We start from the raw sequence: 27,521 nt of genomic DNA, 5'->3' as shown, positions 1-27,521 counted from the left end.
TTAGGAATTTTGGCTCTTGAAATGGCCACTGTAAGCGTAGAGACTGATTAGTGTTACTCAAATAAGATCATAAGAATGTTGTCTTTCTGTGTGGCCTGTTATGCCATTTAATTGCTTGTCCTTATTGCTGGAACCTAACAGCTTTGCTAATGAGATTTTTGTCAAGACTACATCTCAGGTGTGGTGAAAATGCGGTGTACATGGAGGACTTGTCAAGTTTGGGCCTTTTTACGGATAAATCAAAGTTGAAGAGGACCTGCTTTGCCCTATTTGTCAAAGACTGAATTGTAGAAGGTATTTCAGTACCCCAATTACTGTAACTGATTGCACTCTTAAAATAGAAAGTCAGGTAGCTTTTATAGAGTTGATTCCTTGTCAGTAATGTGTTTTGAGAAAAGGTAGGGAAATATGAATGAGGGTAGGCAACTTCTGTGATGTGCTGACAGCAGGACTCTCCTATGTATGAAAATAGGGAAAGGTGAATAAATGATTTTCACTGAGTAAATAACTTTATTCTGCTCAATGACAAGGCTTTTTGATGGTTTGTTCAGTGTAAGTCAGTTACTACGTTAAGCATCATTAACCAAACTTCAGAATGTTCTTGTATCCCCCATCCTGATTTCAAATTATTTGCAAGTGCAATGTCATCCTCACTTCATCCACTTAGTGGGATTTTACCTTCTCAATTGCTCACCAAAGAGGTAATGAGTTTGCCAGAAGGGTTATAGAAGTAGCAAGTTTTCAGATGCAACTTGTATGTGACTGTAGATTACAAAAAATCCTACTAAAAATACACATATATCCTATTAATTGATTCAGTGTAGAAGAATTGACTCTGAGTTTACTATATGCTTCTGTAAAACAGAAGTGTTGTGCCACAGCAGTAACTGGTGGTGCTGGGAACCAGTAAGCTTGCTACTTTTTTCCAGTACCATGAAGCAAACTTGGTTCTGGACGCTGTACACCTGCTTTTGCTCTGCAGATGTGACACAGGCAACTTGGCTCTTTGACAGTAAGCATTTTAGTATTTAACATACTAGTATTGCAAATCAGTATTACTTGAATACTAGTTAACGCAATTATTTTGTTAAATAATATTTCACCTGCAGCAATTTATTATTTTTTTTCTTGCTGGTTTTCTTTTTTCTTGTTCATGCCCAGCACTTCCAGTTCCTAAGCATGATTTGCTTATGTGTGAGGATTTCAGGCCCACTCTCTCGCTCAGAACTTATTAAATGCCTGAACAGTTCTCTCTGGTCTGCAGAGCTTCCATTTCTGACACAGCTTTCTGTGACACATGCTTGTGTTTATTTATTCTTTGAAAGAGATTTATTTTCAGAGACTTCCTCCATTCATTCAGTTCTTACTTCAAGTTTACTGTATGAAAATATAGTATGAGTGGCATTTGTGATGAGAATGTTGAGGATTTCTGTGCAGGGGGGAAAAAAAAACCCAAACAAAAGCAAACAAACCAGCCCATTCCTGAGATTGGCTACTGCTGTCTGGAAAGACACCCTTTTGCTTCCAGGGGTTGATGAGTTGGTCCCTTAAGTGCTTTTGCTTAGGGCTGGCCAGCTGCCCATCCGTGTTGAGGTCCTGCAGTTGGCTCAGTTGATTGTCTGTGTTGCAGTCATGCTATCCCAGTATGTAAGTGGGTAGGTACTGGGAACACAGGTGTAGCATAAAACTTGATTTGCATAGCATGTAATCCTGTTGTCTTTGTGTTGTGTGTGGGGTTTGTTTTGTTTTTATCAGCTTCCAAGAGATTTTAGTTGCTCTCATTATTGAAAGCAGTGAAAACAGCTGTTGTGGAAAAGGTTTCCAGGAGGCAGCCACATGCTCTCACGGTACAGAAAACTTGTGGCTATATCCTTGTATGCTGGACACTGGATTTGCTCTGGCTTGCTGCTGGAGTATGTGAAATTAAGGTACACCACAGGGAATAATTTAGCAAACATCCTGTTACAGACATAAGAACTTTCTTATGCTGAAGCTCAGTCAGATTCAAGTGGATATGTACAATAGTGGTTTGGCTTCCCCCATCTGCCTTCTGCTCAACTAATGATAATATTTTAGTTTATTTTTCTGGATTGGGGTAGTCTGCATCTGCGTTTAGGGGGTAGGGAGCAAAGCAAAAAGGAAGAGAACGTCATCTGTTTCTAATAGTGGCTTTATTCTCCATGGTCAGAGTTTTCTAATTATAGCTTGGATAAAATATCAGATTTCAAAGTCCTTCACACAAGGAAGGTCTCTGTTTCCAGTGGTGTTAGATGCACATGCGTCCCACCGACATATGCATCGTAAGCATTTTGGTTTTGATTAGTATTGAGCATCTGAACTAGCTGACGGTTTGATTGGGAGAAATGAAGAAACTGTTAGATATGGAAGTATGTCTTGCAGATGGGTACTCATGAAGTGCTGATTTCATTTTGCAGCCAGGAAAGGTTTTCAGGGTTACAGTAAATCTTTTCTGCCTCTCTTGCATTATGACTGACCACTGGGGCAACTGATAAGGACTTGAAGTAGCTGATTAATTGTGTTATGAATCTTACCTGAGAAATGGCTTCAGAGATTTTCTTTTAAGTCTGGTAAATGTGGATGAAACTAGTGATGTTTTAAAGGAAAAACCACCAACTAAGCAACAAAAAGTGGGAAAGTGTGAATAAATAGAAAGAGTCTATTACGTTGGAAGGCTGATTTTATTTCATTTTATTTTTCTCTTCTTCCAGAGGAAGTCTCTGTCATGCTTGTTCCCACTTAAATGAAATTCCTGTCATTTAGTTTTTTGGAAAATCAAAATTGATTTGCATTATTGCAAATCTTGCATTATTTTTTTAATGCCAGATACAGAAATAAGGTAATTAAGAAGTATAACACAGGGCAGTAGAAGAGCCATATGGAATGTTATTCACTTTTGATTCTGTCTTCTGCAATTATGTGATAGAAATCTTGTAAAACACATTTCTAAAATACTCTTAGTTCTGTGATGTGGGATCTGTTGTATCAAAGCTTGAAGTGTGATGCCAACTAGATGGGTGGCCTAGGGAGCTTTGTGGTAGGCACAAAAAGGTATTGATATCATTGAGAAGCAAGTTTTGATTTTCTTGGTCTTGATGCTGTTTAAAGGAAAACCAGCAGCAACTTGCTATTTCTTTTTTCTCCCATCTCTTCAAGTTTTCCTTGATGAGAACAATCTTAAGCGTTGAAAGACTGATTCCTTTTGTATGCAAGTCATGTTTAAGTGCATTTGCAGTCTTCAAATGAAGACTAACTTGGTGCAGCAAAAGCTGAACCATGCTGAGAAGAGAGCAGTAGCTCATTGATAACTCAGTTTGCTTATTCTTGGATAGTGCTTTCCAAAATATGGTTTGAATTTTGGATCATCCTGTGTGGAGCCAAGAGTTTGAATTGACGATCCTTGTGGGTTCCTTCCAACTCAGGGTATTCTACAGTTCTATCATATGAGAGGGGAAAAATGTGTTTTCTTGGAGTCGTCTTTGGCAGGATTTGGTGAGAAGGAACTTTATTATTTATTTATTTATTTAAACTTCTCTTACTGTGAGTCGCCCCACACTGGCACGTGTTGCCCAGAGTGGCTGTGGAGTCTCCTTCATGGAGATCTTCAGAACTTGTCTGGACAGCCTTTTGGGCACCCTTGTCTGGGTGTCTTGTTTGAACAAGGGTTGGAACAGATGGCATCCAGAGGTTGCTTCCTATCTCAGCCATTCAGTGACTCTGTAAACTTATTGCTATGCCTGCAGGAGTAATTACATCTTCTAGGCTTTGCTATGGCATTTCTGAATTTTGTGTTTCTTATACTATGATGAGATGTTTTAGAATGCTGACCAGTTCTTTCCAGCTGAGCCTGCATTCAAGGCAGATTGAAGCAATATGCTCTAAGAAAATGTGTGAATTTTCTCATATGTTTCAGTGAGAGTTAATGGGAAGACCAATTAGGGCAACTTGAAAGCAAAATTGCTAGGTTATACTTGGAAACAAATTGTCAGATATGTCCAACTGCCATTGGTGGATGTACATGCTGTATTGCAAGTTTGAGGCTGGTTGAGAATCAGAATTGAGGGGAACTTGTCTAGATCTAATTCAGGACTTTAAATTCAGAGTAGAAGAAAGCAAGATCAAATTTTCTATATATGAATAGCTCATTACACCAGTAAAAATAGGTGAGGGAATGCATATACTTATAATTATTATGGGTTTTAATTCTAGTTTGAAGCTGGTGTCTAGATTGCATTAGCTATGTTTCAGACCAGAAACTCTATATTGAATACCTCTGTAATCTTCTTGTTACAAAACTGTGTTTGAACTTGTGTAAGCATGCAGGTTGGATTTTAGCTCTTGCCATTCTCTTCCAGATGGGACATTCCTACTCATAGAAATCAAGATATCCTAAAATATAGTAAGCATAGATCTCCACTGTCAAAGAGGTCTTTCTGTATTGTAATACTCTGTACCTGATACAGGCAGATTAGCTACATGTGGTGGGCACGTCAGTTTTGGGAACTTGGTGTTATACATCAATGTCTCCACTGCTGTGGCAACTCTTTGGCCAGAGAGCCACGGTTCCTTCAATTTTGAATGGATTGCATAGCATTCTGTCATCTGAGTCCTGCTTCTTGAGCGGTGTCAAAGCAGAAAACAGCCAAGGAAAATGTTTATCTGTAATGCAGGATTTTAAGGATGAAGTGCAGGGAGGAAGGAAGGGCTTTGGTTGTGCATGTAGTGATGTCTCACATTTGTTAGCAACACTGCATCAAGTAGCAAAGCTGGCAGTATTATCCATCTCATTCTTTCTAATATGACCATGCTGTTTGCCCTATGGGCAGCTCTTAAACTGTTGGCTCATTTGAACCACATCTGATAATTCTGTGGAAGTCTTAAAGGTGGAAAAGTTCTGTAACTGGTGTGAAGTGTCAGCTGGGTAGAGGTGAGAGATAAAGTGGTATAAACTTTCTCTTTAAAATGAGAGAATTTATGGTGGGGCTGTTATGAAGGCTTCAGCAAGGATTTTCACCTCCTTAGTGGCCTTGACTGCTTTAGAAGTCAGATGTGTATATAAGAATCCAGTGTCAGTCAAGGAACTGTTTATTATTTTGTGGAATATAATGTATTTTTCTGTGAGATGAGGAGTGTGCCTTTATTGCTGAGATATTTTGTGTTGTGATGCAAGTGCGCTGGGAAAATCTTGTCCCCAAGAAGGAGGAGTATCTGAGCTGGGGGTAAGGAATGTTGATTTTGATACATAGAAGCGCTGGTCTTCCTGTCTGTGGCATGGTGCATTAGAAAGCATACCCAATTAGTAACTTGTTCCGGCTTTTTGCCAGAACATACTAACCTACTGCAGTCATCAATCTGGGTAGCCTAGCTGTAATTTCAGAGCACTTAGTTGATTTATATGTATGAATGTGTGTGTATAGCTTAAGAGAAGTGTTAGGATTGTATCTGCTTTACTCTGAGCAAAAAAAAAAAAATAAATAAACTAGCTCTTTCATTCTCTTATCTACTTTAGACCTAATAAGCAATTGTGAGCTTGGGTAAGGCACAGCCATGTGACATGGTGGGAGCTGATCCTCTAATGAGAGAATTAGGTGCTTAATTCTGGTTGTCCATGTTCTGTGATGTGAAGCACCTGTTGCTGGGGATGTGAGAGGTCTCTGGCTGTCCTCAGTCACCTCTCCTTTACCTTGGTCATCTTTGCTCTTCTGTCACTTCCTGAGCATTATCTCACTGATTTCTCTGTTCCTGGTATTTGTTTGGGATAGATTTAATAAACTATGCTAAATGCAGTTCTTATGTTGTTTGTAAATAATACAAAACCTAAAAGGAACATAATATATATATTTATATATATATATTTATTTTCAGAATCCTTTTTTTAAATCACCTGATGAAATGTAGTTAGAAGATAGTGAAATCTGAAGGGGGTGTGTAGTACTGTCCAGGAGCTGTCACTACTCTGTCTTGTCTCAGCACTTCAGTTTTACAAAGTGTGCTCGGTGAATTGTCTTCCCTCAGAGAAGGAGAGGAGGGGTTTTGGGAGAAGAACAAAGCAGGGAGCTCCTAAATTGGGTCGCATTTATCATTTGTGTCATTAAAACTATTCTAAGCTGTGTGGGGAGAGGAAAAAGCCTTGCCTTGCATGTTGAAAGTGGGAAATAAACGCTGCATTCTGCCCACAGCCTGGTAAGTGTGTCTGGAGCTGCTCTTACCACCTTCTTAGTGCAGTTCTCAGCAAAGTAAATTTGAAAAGCTCTTATGTTGAGAATGAACGCATATTGAAATCTTGAATGGCTCAGAAGACCCTGTTTTGTCAAGAAACCCATTTCCTTCTATTTTTGCATTTCACCTTGAGGTTGATGTTTTGCCCTCTGGATGCTGCATTAGTATTCATGTTGTGTTATACTTACATAATAAATCTTTCTTCCCAGATCATTCAACTTCAAGTGGTACATCCTCGTTTAAGCCCAGCCGATCACTGGTTTCTATTCCCACTGCCCATGTGATGCCGTCTAATGCCAGCTCTTCACTTTCCAAACACAGGGAAGCTTTCAAGTCTGATGGCTCTAAATGGAGTACAAGCTTTGTACGGTCAGGAGGCGGCAGAACTCCAGATGCCCTAGACAATTCTCTTGACATGAAAGCTGCAAGACCTGTAAGGAAATGGTCCTCCTTGTCTAAGCTCAGCTCACCAAACAGCTTCAGCCAGGACGGCAGTAGTCATTCGGTGGACTCCAGAGCTGGTACAGACAAAGCTGTATCACCACCATTAAGGACAAATGGGCCAAACTGTTTGCATGACAGCATGGAGTTGCTAAAAATTGAGGACAAGGAAATAGGGAAAAAACGGTCTTCTCTACTGGACTGCAAATACAAATTTGAAACGTGCAACAAAGATGATTTTGTTTCAGATTCCTCAAGTAGGAGACATGCCTTAGACTTGAACTACAGTGCCTTACCTGAAAGCAAACCTGTGGCAGCCAGTTGTGAAGCTTTTGGACAGAGATATGCAACCTTGGGACAACAGGCTGTAAGTGGAGCTCCCATACAGCCAGCAGTGAGGACTCAAATGTGGCTTAAAGAACAGCTACGGGCAAATCCCCTGGACTGCAGGACTGCAGAAGAGCCCTATGGTGTAGCTGCATGGCATGTACAGCAACTTGATGACTTCAGGCCCGGAAGTGAAGAGCCTGTGCAGGTAAGGCTAAAGCTTGGTGTTTGCTGCCATCGTGTGGCGTCTCGTGTTGTGTGTGAAGAATAATGCCTTTCACACAGCTTTCAATAAAACACAAAAGGAAACAAGTCCTCTTAACTAGGTGATGGTGGTTTTAAATGTATGTTGGGGTTTCTGCTCCTTGTGTCTTAGTATCATTTGACTGCTAGCAGTTTTCTTCTGACATCTGTTTGCTTAGATTGAATCTACAAGTTCACATGAGACCAATATCTCTTGTTGAAGCTGGATAAAGTAAGAGGTTAATCGGAAAACATTTTTAACAGTTCTTAAGAGTGTTTTTGGTCATAGTGTAGTGGAGGAAATGTGAATGTCAGTTTTTCATCTGAACTGAGAGATTTAATTTGCACAGTCAGAAGAGCTGATACCTATATACAATGATGTCACTATATCCAGGACTTAAAAGCTCAGTTCAGTTTGCTGTTACTGCTTATTTTTATTTTTTAGTAAATTAACTGACTATTGTTAATTGAATCTAATCATATTTATTTAAATGAAATATGTTTGTCTTATTTGAAGTTTTTTCATGAATTGTGATATTATTATTGTTATTTTTCTTGGAGAGGGGATTTTTAAGCCTTTCTGATGTGACAATTCCCAGTCTTTGCTTCCACCTCCTCCCCTAATGGGAAAAGATAGCTTGTAAGGGAAGGCATCGAAAAAAAGAAGTGTTCATGCTTACGTATGTAAAGTTGTCTGGCCAGGAAAGTTGCAAGGAGATTACAGTATGTAAACTTTCACAGCAGGCGGTGTGAAGTTAGTAAGGATATTGTCCCGCCAAAGATAATCTAGCTGTGTGTGAAAATAACTGTATCTTCCAGCCTGATGATAACAAACAGTTGTGCTCAAATTCTGTTGTTTGTTCCATTGTGGGAAAGACTGACAAATGTAGAGGTTATCAGGATCCCACAATGCTTTTAAAGGGATGTGTATATTTATTATTATTTATTAACATAAAAAGTTGAGGCTTATTAATGTTACCAAATTAATACTACTCTGACTTATTAAAAAATAATAATAATAATGACATTTTTCTAGGTTCTTCACTTCTCACAAATGTGTCGTTAGTCTGGTAGTGATGAAATGTAGTTAACCTTTTTTGGAACAGGTGAAGCCCTGAGTGTATTATTATGGTTATTGTGCAGAAATCTCTTTTTGTGGTTGAAGGTAGGTAGGCAGACAGAGGTGCCCGGCTGTGTTTTGAGGACAGAGCCCATAGGAAGAGCACAAACATTAGTTACCTTTTTGGCTCAATTTATAAGATGGTGCAGCAGCTTTTCTACATGGTTTTTAAGACCATAAAATCACAGGTTAAAGTTTTCCCTAAAAACTTTTTCCCTGCTTTGTCTTGCTTTTTTTTTTTTTTTTTTTTTTTTTTTTTTTGGCAATTTTTATATCTAGATTGGTAATTTATAGCTGCAGCCTTTCAGTACCTGAAGGGAACCTATATCCAGGAGGAGAGTAAACTCTTTGAAGGGCCTGATAATAGCAGGACAAGGGGAAATGGATTTAAGTTGAAAGAGGGTAGATTTAGGTTGGATGTCAGGGGGAAGTTCTTTACTAGGAGAGTGGTGAGGTACTGGAACAGGCTGCCCAGGGAGGTTGTGGATGCCCCGTCCTTGGAGGTGTTCAAGGCCAGGTTGGACAGGGCCCTGGGCAACCTGATCTAGTAAATCTGGAAGTTTGGTGGCCCTGCCAGGCAGGGGGGTTGGAACTTCATGATCATTGAGGTCCCTTCCAACCCGGGTCATTCTGTGATTCTGTGATCCCTCAGGCAGGCTGTTAGCAGCTGTGTCAGCCCTTCACAACAGGGTTTCTGAGGTTGCCTGTAGGTTGTGGATGCCCCATCCCTGGAGGCATTTGAGGCCAGGCTGGATGTGACTCTGGACAACCTACTCTGGTGGTTGGCGACCCTGCCCATGGCAGAGGGGTTGAAACTGGATGATCTTTGAGGTCCTTTTCAACCCAGGCTATTCTGTGATTCTCTGTTTTTCCCCCTTAATCTGTTGCAAGAGGAGATCATAGGGAGTTTTGCAGTAATTAAAAGGAGTTCCTGGTGACTCTAACAAGCGCTTTCATTTGTATGGTTTGGGGTTGCATTGCTGGGTCTTGAAACAGGTCTGTCAGATTTCCTTAGGTGAGAAGATAGACTTGTCAAATGAGATTCCATAAAGCAGAAAACTAAAGCGTGGACAAGAGCTGGACTCTTCTGCTGCTTCTATTTGCAGGTGTGATAACTCTAGTAAGGAGGGAAGACAGAAGGGGGTGAGGAAAGAAGGCTGCTGTTTTGACAGATTTTTAATTATGATGTGGTATTAAAAATGTTTCTTCCGTATATATTGTGTGGTCTGCTGTAATATTTCTCAAAGATATATGCTGTGTGTGCGCCTGGGAGCTGAGATGCTATTTTTTTGAGAAGAAATGAGCCTCACTATCCTAAGTGAAATACGTATCTGGGAAAGAGATCAGGAAGCAAAAGAGCATGACTTTTTTTTTAAATGAAGAAGCTGTGGATGAAAACATGCAAATTCTATAGTATCTTAGTTTCAGCTGGTACTGTTTTCTTACAAGGGCCTGTTACTACTGTATGTTTTGGTTCTAGGAGAAAATAAAAACCAGTGTTGATAGCACACCAGTGTTTATAGTTGCTGCTAAGCATTGCTGTACAGAGCCGAGGCCTTTTGCTGCGAAGGGCCCCTGGAGCTGGGAGGGAAAAGAATTAGGACAGCTGACTTAAGTTGAGTCTGTCTCCCTCTCTTCTGCTACTTGAGTGGGTGGGGGGGAGGACTAGCTGGGCACTGGTCTGGCGGTGGTGAGCAATTGCTTATGCAGTACTTGCTGAATACAAATATATATTCATAATGATTTTTCTTGTTGCTATCTAAGTTATGAGTTTTGTCTCAAGCCATGAGATTCTCTGTTCCATCCCAGTGGGAAGGGGGGCAGTGAGGAAACAACTGTGTGGTGCTGAGCCACCTGCTGGGTTATACCATGGCATATAGAAATTCTTCTCCTTTTTCTGTTCCCTGCTCCCTCCCCTGTTAGTGGTTATTATTTCAGGTATTATGCTTTCTGTAAGTAATGATGGAAATGCAGTGTTTATTACAGGATTGAAATAATTGCCATTTTCTGTAATTTTGCTTTAAAGCTATGTTGCCCCGAAAAGAAGACAAACTGAACTTTACTTTTAACAGAATATCAGGCAGCTCTGTTTAAGGTGTGCTGGTAGCATATAGAGGATAACAGGCCCTAAAGATGTGAGAACCATAAAGGAAGTTCAGAGTGTTGGATATCAGACTTGCAATCTATCCTGAAAGAGACTCTTGGTACAGCTGTGATTACTAGTAGGAAAGACACTGTAGATCAACCAAAGCTCTCCTCAGAGGAGGCACAATGTTCACCTGTGGTGTGATGTGTGCTCAGGCTTCTGAACTGAATCTCCAAGGAGGATCTAGGCTTTGTTTGTTGTGTAATGTGGAATTGGGTATGGAAATGTTTTTGTGTAGCAAATTTTTATTTAGTGTAAGCTTTTTGAGGATTAACATTCTTCTGGACTTTCAAGGGACAGATTTTAATGATACTTCAACAAAAATGACTTCCATGCAGAATTTATATTTCATCACACAATTATTTTTTCAGTGTTCAGCTGATCTTTCAGTATTTCAGCAGAGGTAGCTGTTATAATACATCTTTATTTTAAACTCTTAAAGTTAATGATTGGCTAACCATTATGCCTTCGTTAAGAAAAAATGCTTGCAATATATGACAAACCATCTACTGAGCTTATAGGGCATACAAATCTGGATATGAAGGCTCCATGTTTCCATGCAAATGTGTTTCTTAAAGCCTGATCCTATCATCTGAACGCAATTAGGTAGATACTGCATGTTAGCCCAGAAATGAAGTTTCAAAAGGTATGCCTTCAAAATTGTGGGAGATAATGCAGGAGAAAAGAAGTTTCAGAAGGCTTCATGTGTGTAGCACAATACAACTAATGTGTTGTTTTGTTTTTTTTCCAGTTTATGTGGTATCCTTTTGATTTGGTGTGCTAACATTGAGCAGAATATTGCAGAGATGAGAGATGGAAGTTGCTTAAGTGCATCTTCTTCCAATAATGTATGCCAATTACTTTTTTTTCTTTAATGTGGATAACATTGTCTTGTTCATACTATATATATGTTACTACAAATCAAATTTTAATGCAGGGAGAAATTAGAGATGCTACAACAATCATCATTTCCAAACAGTGCATGCATGCATCTGAACGTCACCAAACATGTAAAAGTTCAATTGAAAGCAAATATGCTTCACATCATACTGTTCTCACTGAATTTTATTCTGAAATGTGAATTCAAAAGTAGTTTTTCCTTGTAATTCTAACAGGTGAGAAAAGTGGAGGAAAGAAGTCATTGTAAATGGTTTTTCCCAAGTCAAATTTTGAAAACATACCTTTCAGCAGGATGAAACTTTCAAACACGAAGAATTACCACTTATAGTTAAAAGCTCACAGCAGTGAACTAATTCTGTTATGCTCTGTTTCTTTTGCTGTGAGGTTGTTTGCAGGCTAACAAATGGATTCAACCCAGAGTGAATACGTGGGCTCAGTCTAAGTGCTAGCAGATGGTGGTAAACCAAGCTTGGACCGTGCCTGATTACAGAAAAAGGCTTGGCATTCGATGACTGATAGCTCTTCCAATTCAGTGCGTCATCCCAGGAGAATGCATGTTTCAGCAGCATTTTTCAACATTTATTTAAGGTTCTGTGATTTTCATCACTGTCTGGGAAGAAGCTTGGTGTTGTGTCGTGGGGTAGCTACATCCTCATGGCAGTTTGAGATAATTTCAGAACTGGAAGTAAGTGATAGTCAGCAGACTCGGCTTTATCCTTTTTAATGAAAGGGATCTTTATTTATTTATTTTTAGTGCTAGCTCATTTAGCTCATTTTTGCTGTTCAGTTGTCGCAGTGATTTCCATAAGGTAAGGAAGCTTTTGTTTATGCAAAAGAGCAGTCAAAATACTCAGGGTGCAATCAACGAGTAGCCATTTTGCTTGAAAACTGATCTTTACTCTTCTTCAGAATAGTGGGCTTCGTATCAATTCCTTAATTTCTTAATTTATTTTTCATCTTGTCTCTTTCAAGTAATAGCAGAAATCCTTCTGAATAACACTTAACTGCATTACTGTTACAACATATATCCCGTGTACATAAGTCTATGGATTTTAAAGCAGAACATTTTGACATAAAATAAGTGAAAAAGTGGTTACATTGATATTACTGCGTGAAGTTTTCTGCTTTAAATACAAATATTATGTATTGACATAAAAAAGTAAAAGCTATTTTAAATTTTTATTGCATTTCAAAGCACAGGAGAAGTCTTCCATTTGACTTCCTTATCAGTGCTGTCCCACATAATGGTATCTCCATTCCAAAGGAGATAATGTGGTGTGTGGAACATGGGTGGCCTGGTCATGGTGAGCCTGCATGAACGCTGTTTCTCTCAGCATGTTGTCTGCCTTCTGTGGTAAGTCTTTTTGTAGATCCAGCTGATAGGTCTCTTCTGTTCTGGGTATCTGAACCAGCCACAACAGCAGTAAGAGCATGGCAATCCTATGTGGGGCTGGAGTAGGTCAGCTCTGTAATGTAGGGGATGCCTGTGGTATCAACAGCAGGGAACTCTTCTGTCATTAGGGAGCTGGGACTTGGGTTTTCCTCACCTGTGGGCAACACCTGCATCTTGCATACTGACAGACCTGCATGCATTTGTGTAGCATTAAATTTACAATATGATACGTGTATGTTACATTTGGCTCCCAATCTGCTGGGGGAAAAGAGAGATGCTAAAGAGCAGACTTCTTGGCCTCAGTGTGGTGTCTACTACAGTCTACTTATGGCCTCCTCTTTGTATGTGTCCTAGGGTTGCCTGATGGGCAAATGATTCTAGTAGAAAGGAGCTCTCCTTGGTCACTGCCTTTTGCAGGGAGTGTGGAGAAAGCAGCTCACCCTGTGAAGGGCTGTAGGGGGAGGTCCCATGGGAAGATTTCATTGCAGGCTTGATGTGAGGATGAGGTATGGGCGGGTGACTATGCTGCTGTGGCACACATACAACAAGTGGCATGTCAAACAGCTTGAGGGCTCCACGCAACACTCTTGACCTGTGCATAAGTGCTGAATCTGACTTGCTGAGGATGCAGCACTCTTGTTGCTGTTATGCAGAGGCACTGACAGCTCACATATGCGGCAGTGCTAAAGGATTCGTGGCTGTGATAACCCTTGCTACTGGACTTCGTTTGGTTTTGATTTTTGTTTTGTTTGTTTTAGATATAACAGCTGCTGCTTTCTGATACTGGTGTGTAACATGAATGGTTTCTGGCTTTTAAGGTGCTGTTGTGAACCACAGTTGTCAAAAACTGAATCCCTAAAAATTACATTCTCAGATTTAAACTTAACCTGTCCACATCTCAGTTGCTGCAAACCACTGTTCATGGGTATTCCTTTTCCATCCCCAGCATCTGTGCTTTTATGTTCCACAGGTGACCAGAAATTGTTTTTTGAAGGATGCTGATCTTTTGCAGGTCTTTAAATGCAAGTTGACTGCAGCATTTAGAAAGCTAAAGTAACTGCTTATGTGTACGTGGTTTCCTTCTGTACTCAAGAAGACTCTGCTCTCAGTGCTTTTCTTACTCGATGGCGCAACATAATTGTGTGTAGCTTTTAGGTTCGCTTCTGATAAAACCCTCTGAACACTTTTTCTGTCAGTTACTTCAATCTTTGCAGTCTTGGCATATTTCTGGTCAGTTAGATTGTTTGACCTCCTTACGTTATCATTGCAAAAGAACCCCAAACCCTCAGAAGAAGATTTGTAATGAAACTGGAACCTCTCAGGGATTCACATCAGCTTCACAAGAATGAACGCGAGCACTAAAACCAAGACTATGAGCAGGAAATTGAGCAGCAGGTTGAGACCTCTGTTGGTAGCAAGATCCATAATGTGCACTGGTCTGCCCTCTTGTGCTCACAGCAGCCCTCTGGATTGTATGCTCGATGGTAAGCAGTGCAGTCACACAGATTTCATTGTCCTCAGCTGTTCACCTGTTCTTAGTTTCTGCCAATTATGAAAAAAGTTATTAATATTAAATATTAAAAATATTAAAAAAGGGGGTGGGAGGAGGGAATCTGAGTGTTCCTACAAGCCTTCTTGTTTTTCCAAAATCCTTTTAAAAAGAAACAAGTTAATGAAAGACTTCAGTTTTGCACAAATTGGCTTTTTATTTACTTCTCCTGTGTACAAAACTCTGCAGGACCCCGTGATGTCTGACACAACACTATTCTTGGGGTTTGCTCAGGCTTACAGTAGTAGATTGTTGGAAACATTGTTTTTTCTAAAGGATCTCTGTAGGTGAAAAGCACAACATAGTCTAGGCAAAATGCATCTCTGTTAATTGGAGCGTTTCCTATCTTTTGAGGTACTGGTGTTGTGTACCATGAGATAGGTAGTGTTTTGCCAACAGTATGCTGCATAGGATTCATTGCTTCTTCACAACCTGAATTCCACATAAGGAGTCTAGATTGAGATGGTAGAGGAGGCATCTGTAGTGCTACTAATATCACATATGCCATAGCCTTTTGTAAGATAATATCTTACTGATTGTTTTAAATGCAGATATGAGTATGTAGAAAAGAAAGGAAATGAGTATGACCAGTTATCCCTTACACTGAAGTGCTGCCAGACCTTTTTTCATAACCAGCTAAGTTCAAGCTAAGATCACAAGAGGGCACTGTTCTATAGTTCTGTATACTGTACTAGATGGTACTATTGTGATTTTTATTTTTAAGAGCAAAAAAACCAAAAAGTGAAAGCAACAAAAAAGAATCTTAGAAAGCAGTCAGCTTGACTGAACTGGTTGTCAGATGCTGTCGTAAATATAGAGCCCGTTTAAAAATGACTTAAATTATCTGAGTTCTTGTGGAGAATACCATCAGTTTTTAAAGGAATTCTTAGAAATGTGTCCTGTCTCTAAGCCTTGCAGTGAGCTAGAGGTGTTTTCTCATCTATTTCCATAAGCAAGACACAGACCTCCTTCAATATTTAACATCTAGTCAAAGCTAAAAGGCTCACATTCAATGTAAAATACGATAGCCCTGGATCCTGTAGGACCTCACTATTTTTATGACAGTCAGTGGCCATATAAAGTTGGTATCTGGCCATAATCTCTCATGCATCAGTCTGCTTCCAGATAGCATCAAGGGTACTCTCTAAACGTGTTCATTGCTCTGTGTTCAAATTTTGGTACAGCAGGCTTAAAGTATAAGGCATGAGTGTGTACCTGATTATTGTTTTCCAGGTATTCTTAAAAAGTTTCTGTCGAAGTTCTTTGTGCCTTGGAGGCCAAACACTTTGCATTTTGTGAGAAGCTTTGTTAAAGGCTGCCCTACCCTTAAAGGCTACCTAACACTGGTGTTGGACTGAGTGCCAGACTTGACAGTGGCTACCTCTCATTCACATAACTTTTATTATTATTATTATTTTTTCCAAGTAGATAATGGGATGGATGCTTCTTTTAAACAACTGTATTTGAATATCTTCTTTTATTCGGTAACGTGTTTTCAAACAGTTTTTATTTTATTATTTTAAACAGTTTTATTATTTTATTTAATAAATAAAAATACAGCTGATGCTAGTTTGGGAGCTCTTAGAAGTACACAAAGAAAAATACTCTGGGTTCAGTTGACATCGTAAAGTGGAGCATGGGAGCATTTTTTCATATCAACAGAACCCTGAAGTGCAAATGAACCTTAAAGTACTTGAAATTTATCTGTGTTGATGTAAAATGACATTATAGCTTCCAGCTTATTTATACATTGGTTTATTCTTGCTTGCTTATTGTTTTTAAATGATTAATGGCTTTTGAGGTACATAAGAGAAAAGTAGGTATTGTATTTATAGGGAGGCTGTTTTTTCTTTATTTAGCAATGCTCTGCTTTGACTACAGGCTTGTAGATCCTGTAATTCCAAAATGATCTCAGAATGTGTACTGCTACTTTACTCTTAGCACCTTTTCTCTTCAGAAAGATTTTAGTACTATAAAACTGTCAACAATTTCCAGTAGAAGTTTACTTCAGTAAGTCCGATATAATCTAAAATGTCTGTATGAGAAAAGCAAGTATGGAAACCCTCTCATCACATAATATAGGTTTAAAAATAGAAGTAACGTTTTCATTATTTGTCTTTTCCTCACAGAAGTAGCACACTGTGGCTTTTCTTCCTTTTAAGTAGTAGTAGTGATAGGGAAAGTGCACATATGGAAAATCATGCAATGTGAAGATGGTCAGAATGCATGAAACAGGAATTGAGGTTTATATTGGTGATTCTAGTCATTATGGCTTGAAATAGGATGTATGTGTTACATCAGCATTTGCCTTAATCCTAACTAACGACTTCTAGTGACAAACCTTACTTCAGAGATCTGCTCTCAGTGTACCTATTTGCTAGTTGGGAAGTGTGTCACCAATGAGCTTGCATTACGTTCAATATAGGAGTTTTTTTTCCCCTTGAATATTTCTTCCCTTTCTGCTCAGTTGTTCATTGTCAATCTCTGCTTATGTAATGGTATTGTTTGCCTAGGGTGGTGTAGAAAGATGCCTGTTGAAAAAAGATATCTGATCTCTGTATATTGATTGAGCTTTCTTTTGAAGTTTGAGAGCTGTAGTGTTTCTAGGAATTTAGCCTAACACCAGCAACATGTGAGAGGGCTGGAAGTCTGCTCTGGCCTGTTACTTGATATCTGCTGGAGCAGAAGCTTCACCTTTTAGTTGTATAGACTGTGTTTTATGTGCTAAACAAGCTTTTCTGCAGTGTTCCTCCTCCTGTAAATAATGATACGCATCATTTATCTTAGGAAAATACTTGCTTGTTCTCTAACAGTCATTTATAGTTGAGGATGATGGTGTTGCTTGTATTTCTATGGTATGTCCCATTTGCAGTAGTAAAAATGGCCTAAACCTTTTTCTTTACTACATCAAATGTAAGTCATGTAGAATGGCAGTGCAAATACAGAACAATCTGTAGTTTTAAACTCGGATGCTTATTTATGTGAGCAGGCAGTACTCAAGTTGTCTGAAACCAAACATTAAGAACTTGGAGGTATTTGTGATTATTTTTTGTCGTTGTTGTTTTTTTACTCGAGCCATTTGTTTACGCTACTTACAGAAAATGAAATCTTTGCCAGTATGGTAGTATGTGTTTGTCTGCAAAAATGTACTGAAAGATCTTTCTAGTTGTCATTTAATTCTGTATGGTTATATCAAGTGAAAATGGAACAGTGACAAATGCCAGTGGGGAAAAAAAAGAATTGCCTTTTTGTTTTCAGATCTGAGGTGTGTGCATATAAAAATACACGCATACATTATGTATATATATATTTATGTATACTTACCTATATATAAATATGAAGAAGAGCATTTGAAATTAAATATATATATTACATATATGTATATATATATGTATATATACCTTCAGAAGATACTTTTTGTTTTACTTTTGTTCTCATAAAAATGCTAGAACGAGGTGAATACCTTCAGTTGATAGCACAAAGATGCAACATGTTTTAGGTCTCTGAGCAGATGTTTTCCTACTCTGCAGTATGTGGTATGTGTGCCAGCAGCTCTTCTTTAGGCAGAATTTGGAGCATGCCTAATGGTCTATGGACTTCCAGAGAAACTCAAAGATCCTGAAGAAGTGCACTTCTTGTTTGTCTGTAGGGGCTAACCTGTGGGGAACTGGCTAAAACATGGGGAGACTTACCAGCCCTCTGGAGGGGCAGTTCCCTGCACCAGTCAGAACATCTCTTGACTGAACAGATAAATTAGGTCATGCACAGCTGTGTAACAACAGGCTCTAGACACTGTTCAGCACAGAAGTGTGTTTTTAATACATGTGGCAGGCAGTAAGAGCAGCGCGATGGCTGGCACACAGCGCAGCCTTAGTCCAAGTGCTAGCCCCTCTCCCAAGGGGATCCTTGCATTGGGGTTGGAAGTGGAGGTTGCTCTTCCCTTTGGGCGGCTTTCCTAGAGAACAGTGCAGAGAAGTGCTGGAACTTCAGAGGAGCATCACAATGATGCAGATCAGCAAGAGGCAAATTAAGATCAGGCAGAAATTCACAAAGAGCTCCTGGAGCCTTTGGCGTGCTTGTGGGTTGACCTCAATAGTTGAGGCTCTCCTCAGAGCAGAGCGGGTTATGTATTGGACCTTCTCCATGGCAGCAAGAAAGCAGAGGGCTCAGATCAGAGGTTTAGAAGTGCAGGAAAGGAGAGGAGTTGTCAGGAACAGTGCAAAGTGCCTGTTATCTTCTCTTTTTGTTTAGACAGCCTTTGTGGAGCTGGGAAAGCAGGAAAGTGAAGAGTTAGAAATGCAGAAGTAAAGTGCTTCAATAAGTGCAGATGGAGGTTGTTTTAAGGTTCTAAGCAACTTGAAGTAAATAAATTGTTTTCACAAGGGCTTTTAGTTTAAAATGATGTTTTTAAAAATGTTTTCCAAGTTCAGGTTTGTGCTGCATTATATCTCTCCTCTTAGGGGCTGCTGAGCACCTGCTTTTCGACAGGGGTTGGAGACTGTAAAATGGAAATTGTGGAAATGTGGGACTTACCAGGTCCTGCCTTTTTATATCCTTATCTTTCCATCCTTTGTGGCCTGTGAGGAGACTGAGGTTGCTTTCCACCCTTCTCCCCCCATTACTGCTAGTTCAAGCACACCTGAAGCTTTGTGTTAGGGCTGGAGGCCAGGATGCCTGGCTGTACAGATGATCAGACTTTCCAGAGCCTTGTCTTGGAAGGGAGGAGAATGAATCTCTATGCACTTCCATTCTAAGTAAAAAATACTTCATGGTATGAAATTAAAGGCTATACGTGACTTATTCAAGGAATTTTAGCAGTATTTTTTTCATTAGACAGAATAGAATAATGATTAAAAAGTTCAAGTATGCCTGCTGCTATGGGAGCAAGATAAAGCATGTGTATTGCTTTGTCTCCTGCTTGAAATAAAACATGCACTCTTGCATCTTTTCCCTTTTGAAGGCAGATGGAAGCACAGGGTGTTGGTTCTCTTAGAAGTCCCAGTGGGTTATAAAAGCCCTACTGTGTGAATCTTCTGTGTCAAGAGACTGTGTGCTTGCATAGCTCATGGCAAAGGGTAGGCACAGTGCAATGAGGAAAAATTAGTTCTTAACACGATGATATTGTATACATCTCTCAAGTGTTGCTCTGAAAGCTGAACTTGCCCCCTGGTGGTTTGTGAGTATATACTGTAATAACATCTTTGACACAAGGCTTCTCCTTATCTTGTTTGGTGTTTTTTGTGTGTGTGTGTGTGTGTGTGTTGTTGTTTTTGTTTGTTTGTTTTTTCCTCTGGTGAATTATACAGATACCTGCCTTCCCCTCTTTCTTATATGTCAGGTAAAGGCAAACAATTGCTTAGGTATCTGCTGCATGGTTTATAGGACATTCTGACTGACCCAGCGATGTTTTATCACCCGTGAACTTGTCTTCAGGTGTGTCTAAAATAGAAGAACCTTAAAATGAAACAAAAGCATTTTTTCAGGCTCTTTTTAGACCCTCTCTAAAGTTAGATGGCAGAAAACATGTATTTTCAGTACAGATGACAACACTGGTATTTTATTTTATTTTTTTTTAAAGGCTTTTGAAAGGAAGCACAGTGAGGTCTTAGTTTCCTAGCACTGACTGTTTTTCAGCTTTATTTGACATAACTCTGTACCTGTTCTCATCTGTGTAATCAGTGAAGGTGCTCAGCAGGCACAGTGTGCTGTGCTCTTTGCTGGCTTCTGCCTGTTCCCAGGGCAAGGATTCCCTGAATTGGTGGCTTGGCATTGCCAGCCTTGAGTGAGCTGCTGTGGGCCAAGCTGTTTGTCTTCTGCACAAGACATGGGAGGTGAGCCACTAATGGACTTAGGCAATTATAGCTAGGTTTATGCAGCTAGCTTGTGTGATGGATGCTGTACAGAGATTAGAGTTTCCTGAGGGTGGCTTCACCCTAAGTCACTGTGGCCTGTGTGCAACCTGCTGACAGCTAGCTTCACCCTAGCTATTCCATTTTTGGGGGGCACTCAGAAGAATTTGCAGAGGAATGGGATTGTTTTACCTGGTCCTACACACATTGAGCCCATTTCTGTGGGCTATCTTAGATACCCTGCATGCTTGCAGGCACCTGTACATCATGATGCTGAGTACATTTCTAGGGGCAGTGGCCTTAAAGTACTGCTCTAAAAGATGGGCTGGGTATCACGGGTGAAGAAGCCATCACCAGTTCAGGGAAGCGATCTCAGGGAGGAGAAAACATCAGCACACAGCCAGTCACCGTGCCAGAGAGTGACACAAAAGGATTTAAAGGGAAGAAAAAAAAAAAAAGTATATTAGAGCATATACCCCTTATTGCTAGAAAAATACATAGAAAAGGGATGAAGATAGGTCAGATTACAATAACAGATTGTGTGGGGTTTGGAAATTTTTAAAACACCTGCATGTTGCTTTTCTTGCTTAGCCTGCCTGTGGGAGAGGTAAGCAAAGGGAACATACTCTGTATAATCAGGTTTTTCTTTACAAGTGCAGTTTAAAGCAATGAGCACATACCTTGTTAGTCCTCCATGATGCTGTCACCACTGGAAGTCTGCATAAAGAGAAACAGAGTTGGTAATACAGCTGTAGCTGAGTAGCTATCAAGGTCAAAAAGGGCAGCCTGACAATTACACTAAAACGAAGGCAATCACTGCTCAGATATTAGTTTTGTGTTGTTTGCCCACTGTCTGTGCTTCAGGTCAATATGAAGAAGTTTTATGCATGCACAAAACCATATCATGAAAATGCAGCAAATAGTGACATTTACTTGGCTTTGAAGCCAAACTGCATTGTCTTTGGGTGTGATGAGCCCAGAAGGGAAGCTGTTGGTTGCATTGGTGTACAGTTGTGTTTAATGCAGAGCTGCTCATGGATGTGAAGGATCTGTCTCATGCCCAGGGCAGCTTTGCAGGAAGACACGACATGGTTAACTGCATGTTGCTATGTGGGGTATCCCCTACACCTGGGGCCTTCATGTGAGTCACCAGACACAATTACTGCCTCCCTCTTCACTGGCATATGACTGTTCCCCTGATTTGTGTCAGGCTATTTTTATCTTTGTTTCTGGATGTCCTTCACCATGAGAGGAGATCTGCGACCAGAGTGAAAACTGTGGGCCACGCTCGTTCCTGGTGCAACTGCACTGACTCCATTGAAGTCACACAGGATAAATTTGGCTCCTTTGGAAATGCCACAGCAATTTTAGACACAGGCTGTTTCCTGTCATATGTTTACTAAATGCAGTGGTGATATCAGTGGAGTGGGTTTGACATATTTGATTTGTTACTGCCCTATACAAGCAAGCTAAGCCCTGAAAAGGCATTGTTAAGCTCCTGCACAACAGGAGTTTTTATTTCATAGATTTTTTACAATGAAATTTAACAAACAAACAAAAAAATAACCCAGCAACAGTGGTCTCGTTTCATATACTGGAAATAAGTCTCTAATCATCAGGATAGCAATGCAGAAAAGCACTTTTCAATTCTGTGATCCTTGCTCTACATGTGTAGAACTGCACCCAATGTAAGAAATTCCTCTGTACGTTTGTGTGAGCAGCGTGGTGTTCCTGGGCACGTTCTCTGCACATTCAGAGGAGATACATTTAAAGGATTTGTGTGTACAGTGCCTAAGTGAAAAAGAAATGCTGTGAAAATTGTGTTGACTCTGCTGTCTTTTGTCCCAGTTGTCCATGGATTATAAGGACACTGGTGGAGGAAGTGTTACAGGGAGTTACAGCTCTGCCTGCACAGTGTGCCTGCAGTTAATGTGTAGGCACGCTTGTCATCTTTGCTGGCTTCCTGTGTTAATGTATAGATATTATTCCCAGTTGCATTGCTTTGTTTTGAACCTGGCTGTAAAGCACCTTCTTACTGACTGCGTGGAGCCATTTCACTTGAAACTTCCCAAGTCTGAAAAGTCTCCTTATCCAAATGAGGAAGTTGAGAGCTGATAAGGAACAGGTCTGAATTGGCTTGAGAGACTTCTAGTGGGTCTCTGCTCTCAATTCAGTGAATAAAAGCTTCCACTAATAAAAACAGAAGTTGCTTACTGGTTTTCAACTGCAGAAGGGATCTACAGAGGTATGTTTCAGTTTGTTTTCTTGTAAAAGAGTGAAAAGGTCTGGAGGCAACTTGCTGGGTTTTATGCATTTAGCTGAGTTTGTATTTACCCACACTAGGGGTGCAGGATGCTGTTTCCCATTCTGATTCTGTGCTGTGAGCTGCACCAGGCAGTTGTACCAGTGGAAGAACTGTCAGCCAACTCAACAGCTCGACTGCAGGGAACAAAACACTGATTTAAAAAGAAACAAGAAAACATAAGGGGAAAGAGAGCTGGCAATCAAAAACAGACTGGGGTGGGTGAAGGCAGGAATGCAGAAAACACTGCAGGTGAAAACAAACTGAGGGAGAAAGTAAGGGGAAAAAATGAGCAAAGGAAGAGCGTGGGAGTGTGGAAAAAGAGCAAGGAATTGCATGAGGGGAAACAGAAAATTGCAGCTGGAGTACATTAAGTCAGTGCAAGGTGCCACAGACTGACTAGTAGGATTGGGTGTGATTTTATTTATTTATTTAATTGCATGCAGAGATCATTGCGTTTGGGTTGGGGAAAAATAACAACTGAACTCAGATTCTTGGATGTGAAGGTAATAGGAAAAGCGAACTAATTTTTCTGTTTTGAAGACTGCACTGTACTGAAGTGTCAGTGCAGAAGGCTCACGCTTTAAAAGCAACAGTTTAGATTCAGTTTTTCCCCTTTCACATTTTTCACTTTGACTAGTTTTGATGTTCTCCATGTTTTAGAAATGAGATCATCAGTTAATAAGAGCCTTTATCTATATTTCAAGGCTATGAGAAAGATAAAGGTTTAGATATATTAAAAAACTAAAAGGTAAACTATTAAATTCTTGAACACGCATAGCCTGGCATTTTGTATTTTTGGAGGATATCCACGTACTTTGTGGCTGACTGTGACTTTTATCTCTATTTCTGTCTATTAAAGCAGCCTAGAAGCTTCTGTCTTTGGCTCGATTTTAACTCTAGGTTAAATTCCCTGCAAGTGCTGCAGAAATACGTAGTGAGGTCTTGGGCAGGTACCTCAGCCTCCACACTCATCTGTTACCTCATTGAAATAGGGTATGTGATGCTGTGTACTTTTTTCCAGCTGTTTTGTATGAATTACTTTTTTATAGAAAAAGCCTCTATTGGGACATGGCTCCTTTCTCTATTGCATGTGCTGAGGATTTGACACTTCGTAGTTTCAAGCTAGGTTTTAGGTTCTGGTGATTCTGATTTTATGTATTATTAATAAATTAGATAGGTGCAATGTGAACTGAATTGCATCGAACACTTATGAAAGTGTACAAGTGGATGGGCATTCTGAAAGTTATTTCTTGTTATAGCAATTTTTTTAATAGCAGTGTTGTGGCATGGATTGAAAGAAAAAAGCAGTAGATAAATAAGGTGGATAAAGTAACTCAGTGCCAGGAAAGTCTTCATAAGCCACATATTAATCTCTGGAAAACAAAAGCGATCTTCCAGTTCTAAAGTATCTCATAATCTAGGGAACAGGACATGACTTTCCAGCAGGGTTCTGGTTTCTCAGATGGAATGCTTTTCTATTCCTAGTTCTAATTAGTGCTACAGCATGTAAAAAGGTGTGTGTCTTCCCATGTAGGTGTATCTCATACATTCTTGTTTGCTGAAAAATTCAATCAGAATCACCTTTATGGTGTCTAATTATGACCCAACCTTAGTTTTGAGCTACACAATGAAGATGCTACATCCTAAACCTTTTTGAAGGATGAGAAATGTAATGCCGTTTTTAAAAACAGACGTGATATATACATAAATCAGAATCTCTGGAAATACCCAATAATACAGTTGTCTTCAGAAATAAATGGCAAAGAAGCAGAAAATTGCTCTCTGCATGCTGAATGTGGTACTTCATATCTGATTTGTTACAATTTCTGGTTTTGCTGAATATGAACATCTGCAACATGGGATGTTAGCAGTGTGAAATTTTCAGTTGTAACTAAACAGGAGAGCTTTGCTCATGTCTACTTTGGAGCAGCTTCTCTGCACTGCTGTGATAAAGTATGTGTGTGATAGCTTGGAAACCAAGCCGTGGTGGCTGCAGGTGGGTCCCTGAAGAGCTTCCCTAAGCACTGAAGTTCAACTGTGCCTGGATAGGCAGTGCCATTTTAAAGATGTGTGTGTGCTGCATGTGTTATGGGAGGGAAGGTACGCAGCTTGATAGAAAATATACACACTTTTCTTTTTTTCTCATTTGAAAACATTTTAAGTGAATCCAGTGCTAAAAATCGTTTTGCAGAATCTTCCTCCTTGTCATAGGTGTTGGCTTTGAAGGTAGTGTAGGTCTGTAGTGCTGCTGCTGCCTGCTAGAATCAGCTTCTGGAAAGCTTCCCAACAAGCTGCCTGGCTTCAGGGCTGCAGAGCTTCCAGCCACTGCCTTCAAAAACGCTGGTTGCTGACCACAGAGCCAGTTGCTCCTGGTTGTCCCTACCCAGTTCCTACTAGGCAAAGAAAAAGGAGCCAGGTGCCTCACAACATCAATTTGTCCCTTTCCTAAATCAGAACTTTAACAATACCTAAGTAATAAGGTGGGCATCAATGGAGGGTAGAGCAGGAGCTCTAAGGAGAAATTTGTTGAGAATAAACCTTATTCCTTCTAGCAGTATTCATAGATGTTGAATTGTTGTTTTTGTATAAATATCCATTGTAGCATGTTCCTGATTGAAGTTTGTGCCTTGTTGCTTGCTAAGGCTGTATTTTGTTGTGCAGTGCATACACTCTTCCCTAAGTTGGAATTAAATGGATTACTTTCTGCATTATAGATTAATTTTGCGATGTTACAAATCCTAGTTACCTTTTTATTTCTAATTAGAAGTATTCTAGTTTGGCAGTTACGGTGACCAGAAAGTGCAAAGAAACCTTTCAAAGGAATTCACGGCAGTAATGTTGTTTAAGTATCAAATAATGTGATTCCGTTCCATTTCTAGTGCTGCTATAAACCAGTTGACGTTTGCAACGAGGAATGGTGGCACTTCATATGCAGCAGTGGAAGTTTTTGTTACTCAGTGTCACATCAGCAGAGCACTCCTCTGTATGTTCAGTGGTGGAGGAGCTTTGCCTTAGTGGGGCTGAGGCACGCAGCTGGGTAGTGCCTCTGCGAAAACTGAGTTACTCTATGAAGGTTTTGTATTTAAAACAAAGCAAACCAAATAGATCATGAGGAGGAATAAAGGTTGAAGGAAGATGATGAAAGTTTCTCACTGCTGCTGTGACAATACTTGTATAAATCATCTGCCCAGGTTCAGTGTCTCACCAGCATGTAGAAAAACCTCAGCTGTCCCTTAAATACAGCACTGTATAAGTGACTCAGAGCAGATTTGTCTAAGTTTCCATACTTTTAATGAATATTTAGAACTGGCTCTTAATTTGAATAGAGGCGCTTATGTGCCTACAGTGCCTTGCTGTGAGGGTTAAAAGCATCAAATACAGGGTGCTTACCTCTGCTGCAGGCTCTTGGAATCGTGATGGCAGCTGCGTGTGGGTCTCTGGTAGCCTGTCCGAGTCTGTGACCAAGTGCTGGGAACAATCAAGGAGGCTGAGGGGAAAAATAACAAAAGTTCTAGAGGCAGGGCTCCTGGTGTCATTCAGCGACGCAGAAGTTGTGATTGGCCTCAGCCCTGCCTTCTGAAGCCCGCAGTTTTCATCTCTACTTGTTGGCAGCAGGAACGTGTTCAGTTTTGGCAGCTCCTCTGTCCATGTGGGGCTCAGGGAACTGCGGCCAGGGCGCGAGGGAGGGGGTGAGCTGTTTGCTGTGGCCTTTTTTATGTTTACTTATGTGAGAACTTAAATAGGAGTTGGTTTGTAGGACTGTTCAGGCTGTAGTAGTTTAGCTACAGCAGTGCAGTTTCTCATTAACAAAATCCTAAATCCCTAGTGTCAATGCATTCCATACAGGATTTGGAACTGGAATGATGTTCCTTCGTACCGCAGGTTTCCTGAACTATGTGCTCTGTGTGTGTATATATAGATTCAGTATTATTGTTATACAGCTGCTATATGGTTTACAGTGTGGTGTGAGTTCTGCAGTATCAGCTTTCTTCTGACCATGCTTGAACTTAAGTAATTTTTTCTGTATTTCATGCCTCTTCCACCCTCTTGAGTTAATTTGTGGGTTGGAAGGTATGGTGTGTGGTGGTGGTGGTGTGCTTTTCCAAATAAAATTCAGCATGTATAAATTAATCTTTTGAATTAACCATTCCTATATAATTTAAAGTATTTTACCTTTCTTATAAAATACCACAGTACCCTTGTAGCATCTGGGAATTGTGCCCGTGATTTTGTGCCCTGTACTCCAAAGAGAAGTGCAGCTGGATAAGATGCAGAAGGTAACCTGCAGTGCTTTACTCATGGCTGGGAAATGCCAGGTAGAGCCATAGCACACATTGCATCCTGCACTTGTAAGGAGGTTTGTGCTGTCTGTTGCATGGGCCACATTTAAGTAGTGGGGTTTGTGCATCTGGGAAATGGAGGATTTACTGGCTGTGGAGGCACTGAACTGCTGTGTGTGAGAGCACCCTGCATCAGGTTTGGTGTGAGGATGTTAGAGGCAGTGTGAGCATTATCCTCATTTGGAAATGGCAGGCAAAAATACAGAAGCTCATCCTAACTCTAAACATTTAGATCCAGTTTTGACAGTTGTTGCTGAGTATAGATTAGTGTCTGGCTTTGAACAAGAAACCAGATGTGATAGGTTGACTCTTTTCAGTTGGTTTATTGTTTAATATATTATATTTTTTCTAATTCCCTGTAAGCCATGCTGTGATGCCTGCTTCAAGCCAGAGGCAAAATGTAATTGAAGGCTTTGAAGGTGATGGTTAGCTCTTCTATGCTTTTCTTGGCTATATTACAATTAAGGTTAGAAACGGAGTTTTTATATTATAAATGTGACTATTTTCTGTTATCCTTTAATAAATCCAGGGTCACTTGTTTCAACTGAAAGTTAATTGAGTATCTGCACAATTATAGTTCTTCACCAGTGCAGAGAGTTTTGTAACTTACTTGTAATGGCCTTATTAACATTATAAATCTAAAACGGTCAAGCAAACTGTGTTTGACCTTT

The 27,521-nt window shown here is 40.0% G+C and overlaps 2 protein-coding genes across 3 annotated transcripts in view; one reads left to right on the top strand and one right to left on the bottom strand.

Moving 5' to 3' along the window:
* Positions 1 to 27,521, top strand: part of CEP85L (centrosomal protein 85 like) — a 103,661-nt gene that overhangs the window by 30,415 nt on the left and 45,725 nt on the right. The window contains exon 3 of the mRNA XM_072333183.1: positions 6,447 to 7,213. Within this exon, the coding sequence (XP_072189284.1) occupies positions 6,447 to 7,213 (767 nt within the window). The remainder of the gene's footprint in view (positions 1 to 6,446; positions 7,214 to 27,521) is intronic.
* Positions 11,537 to 26,160, bottom strand: PLN (phospholamban). 2 transcript variants are annotated; one of them, XM_072332546.1, is made up of 3 exons: positions 25,901 to 26,160; positions 20,886 to 20,922; positions 11,537 to 14,349 (listed from the first exon to the last, which is right to left on the bottom strand). In XM_072332546.1, exons 1-3 carry the CDS (start codon positions 26,044 to 26,046, stop codon positions 14,305 to 14,307), a joined length of 228 nt encoding a protein of 75 aa, XP_072188647.1. In that variant the 5' UTR covers positions 26,047 to 26,160; the 3' UTR covers positions 11,537 to 14,304. The 2 variants fall into 2 exon arrangements, with proteins under 2 accessions (XP_072188647.1, XP_072188648.1); XM_072332547.1 differs by lacking the exon at positions 11,537 to 14,349 and adding an exon at positions 18,267 to 18,622.

Source organism: Excalfactoria chinensis, chromosome 3, assembly GCF_039878825.1.
Source record: "Excalfactoria chinensis isolate bCotChi1 chromosome 3, bCotChi1.hap2, whole genome shotgun sequence".
Lineage (NCBI taxonomy): Eukaryota > Metazoa > Chordata > Aves > Galliformes > Phasianidae > Excalfactoria > Excalfactoria chinensis.
Note: the sequence above shows the minus strand (reverse complement) of the source record. Positions and strands in the feature narration are given on the sequence as shown.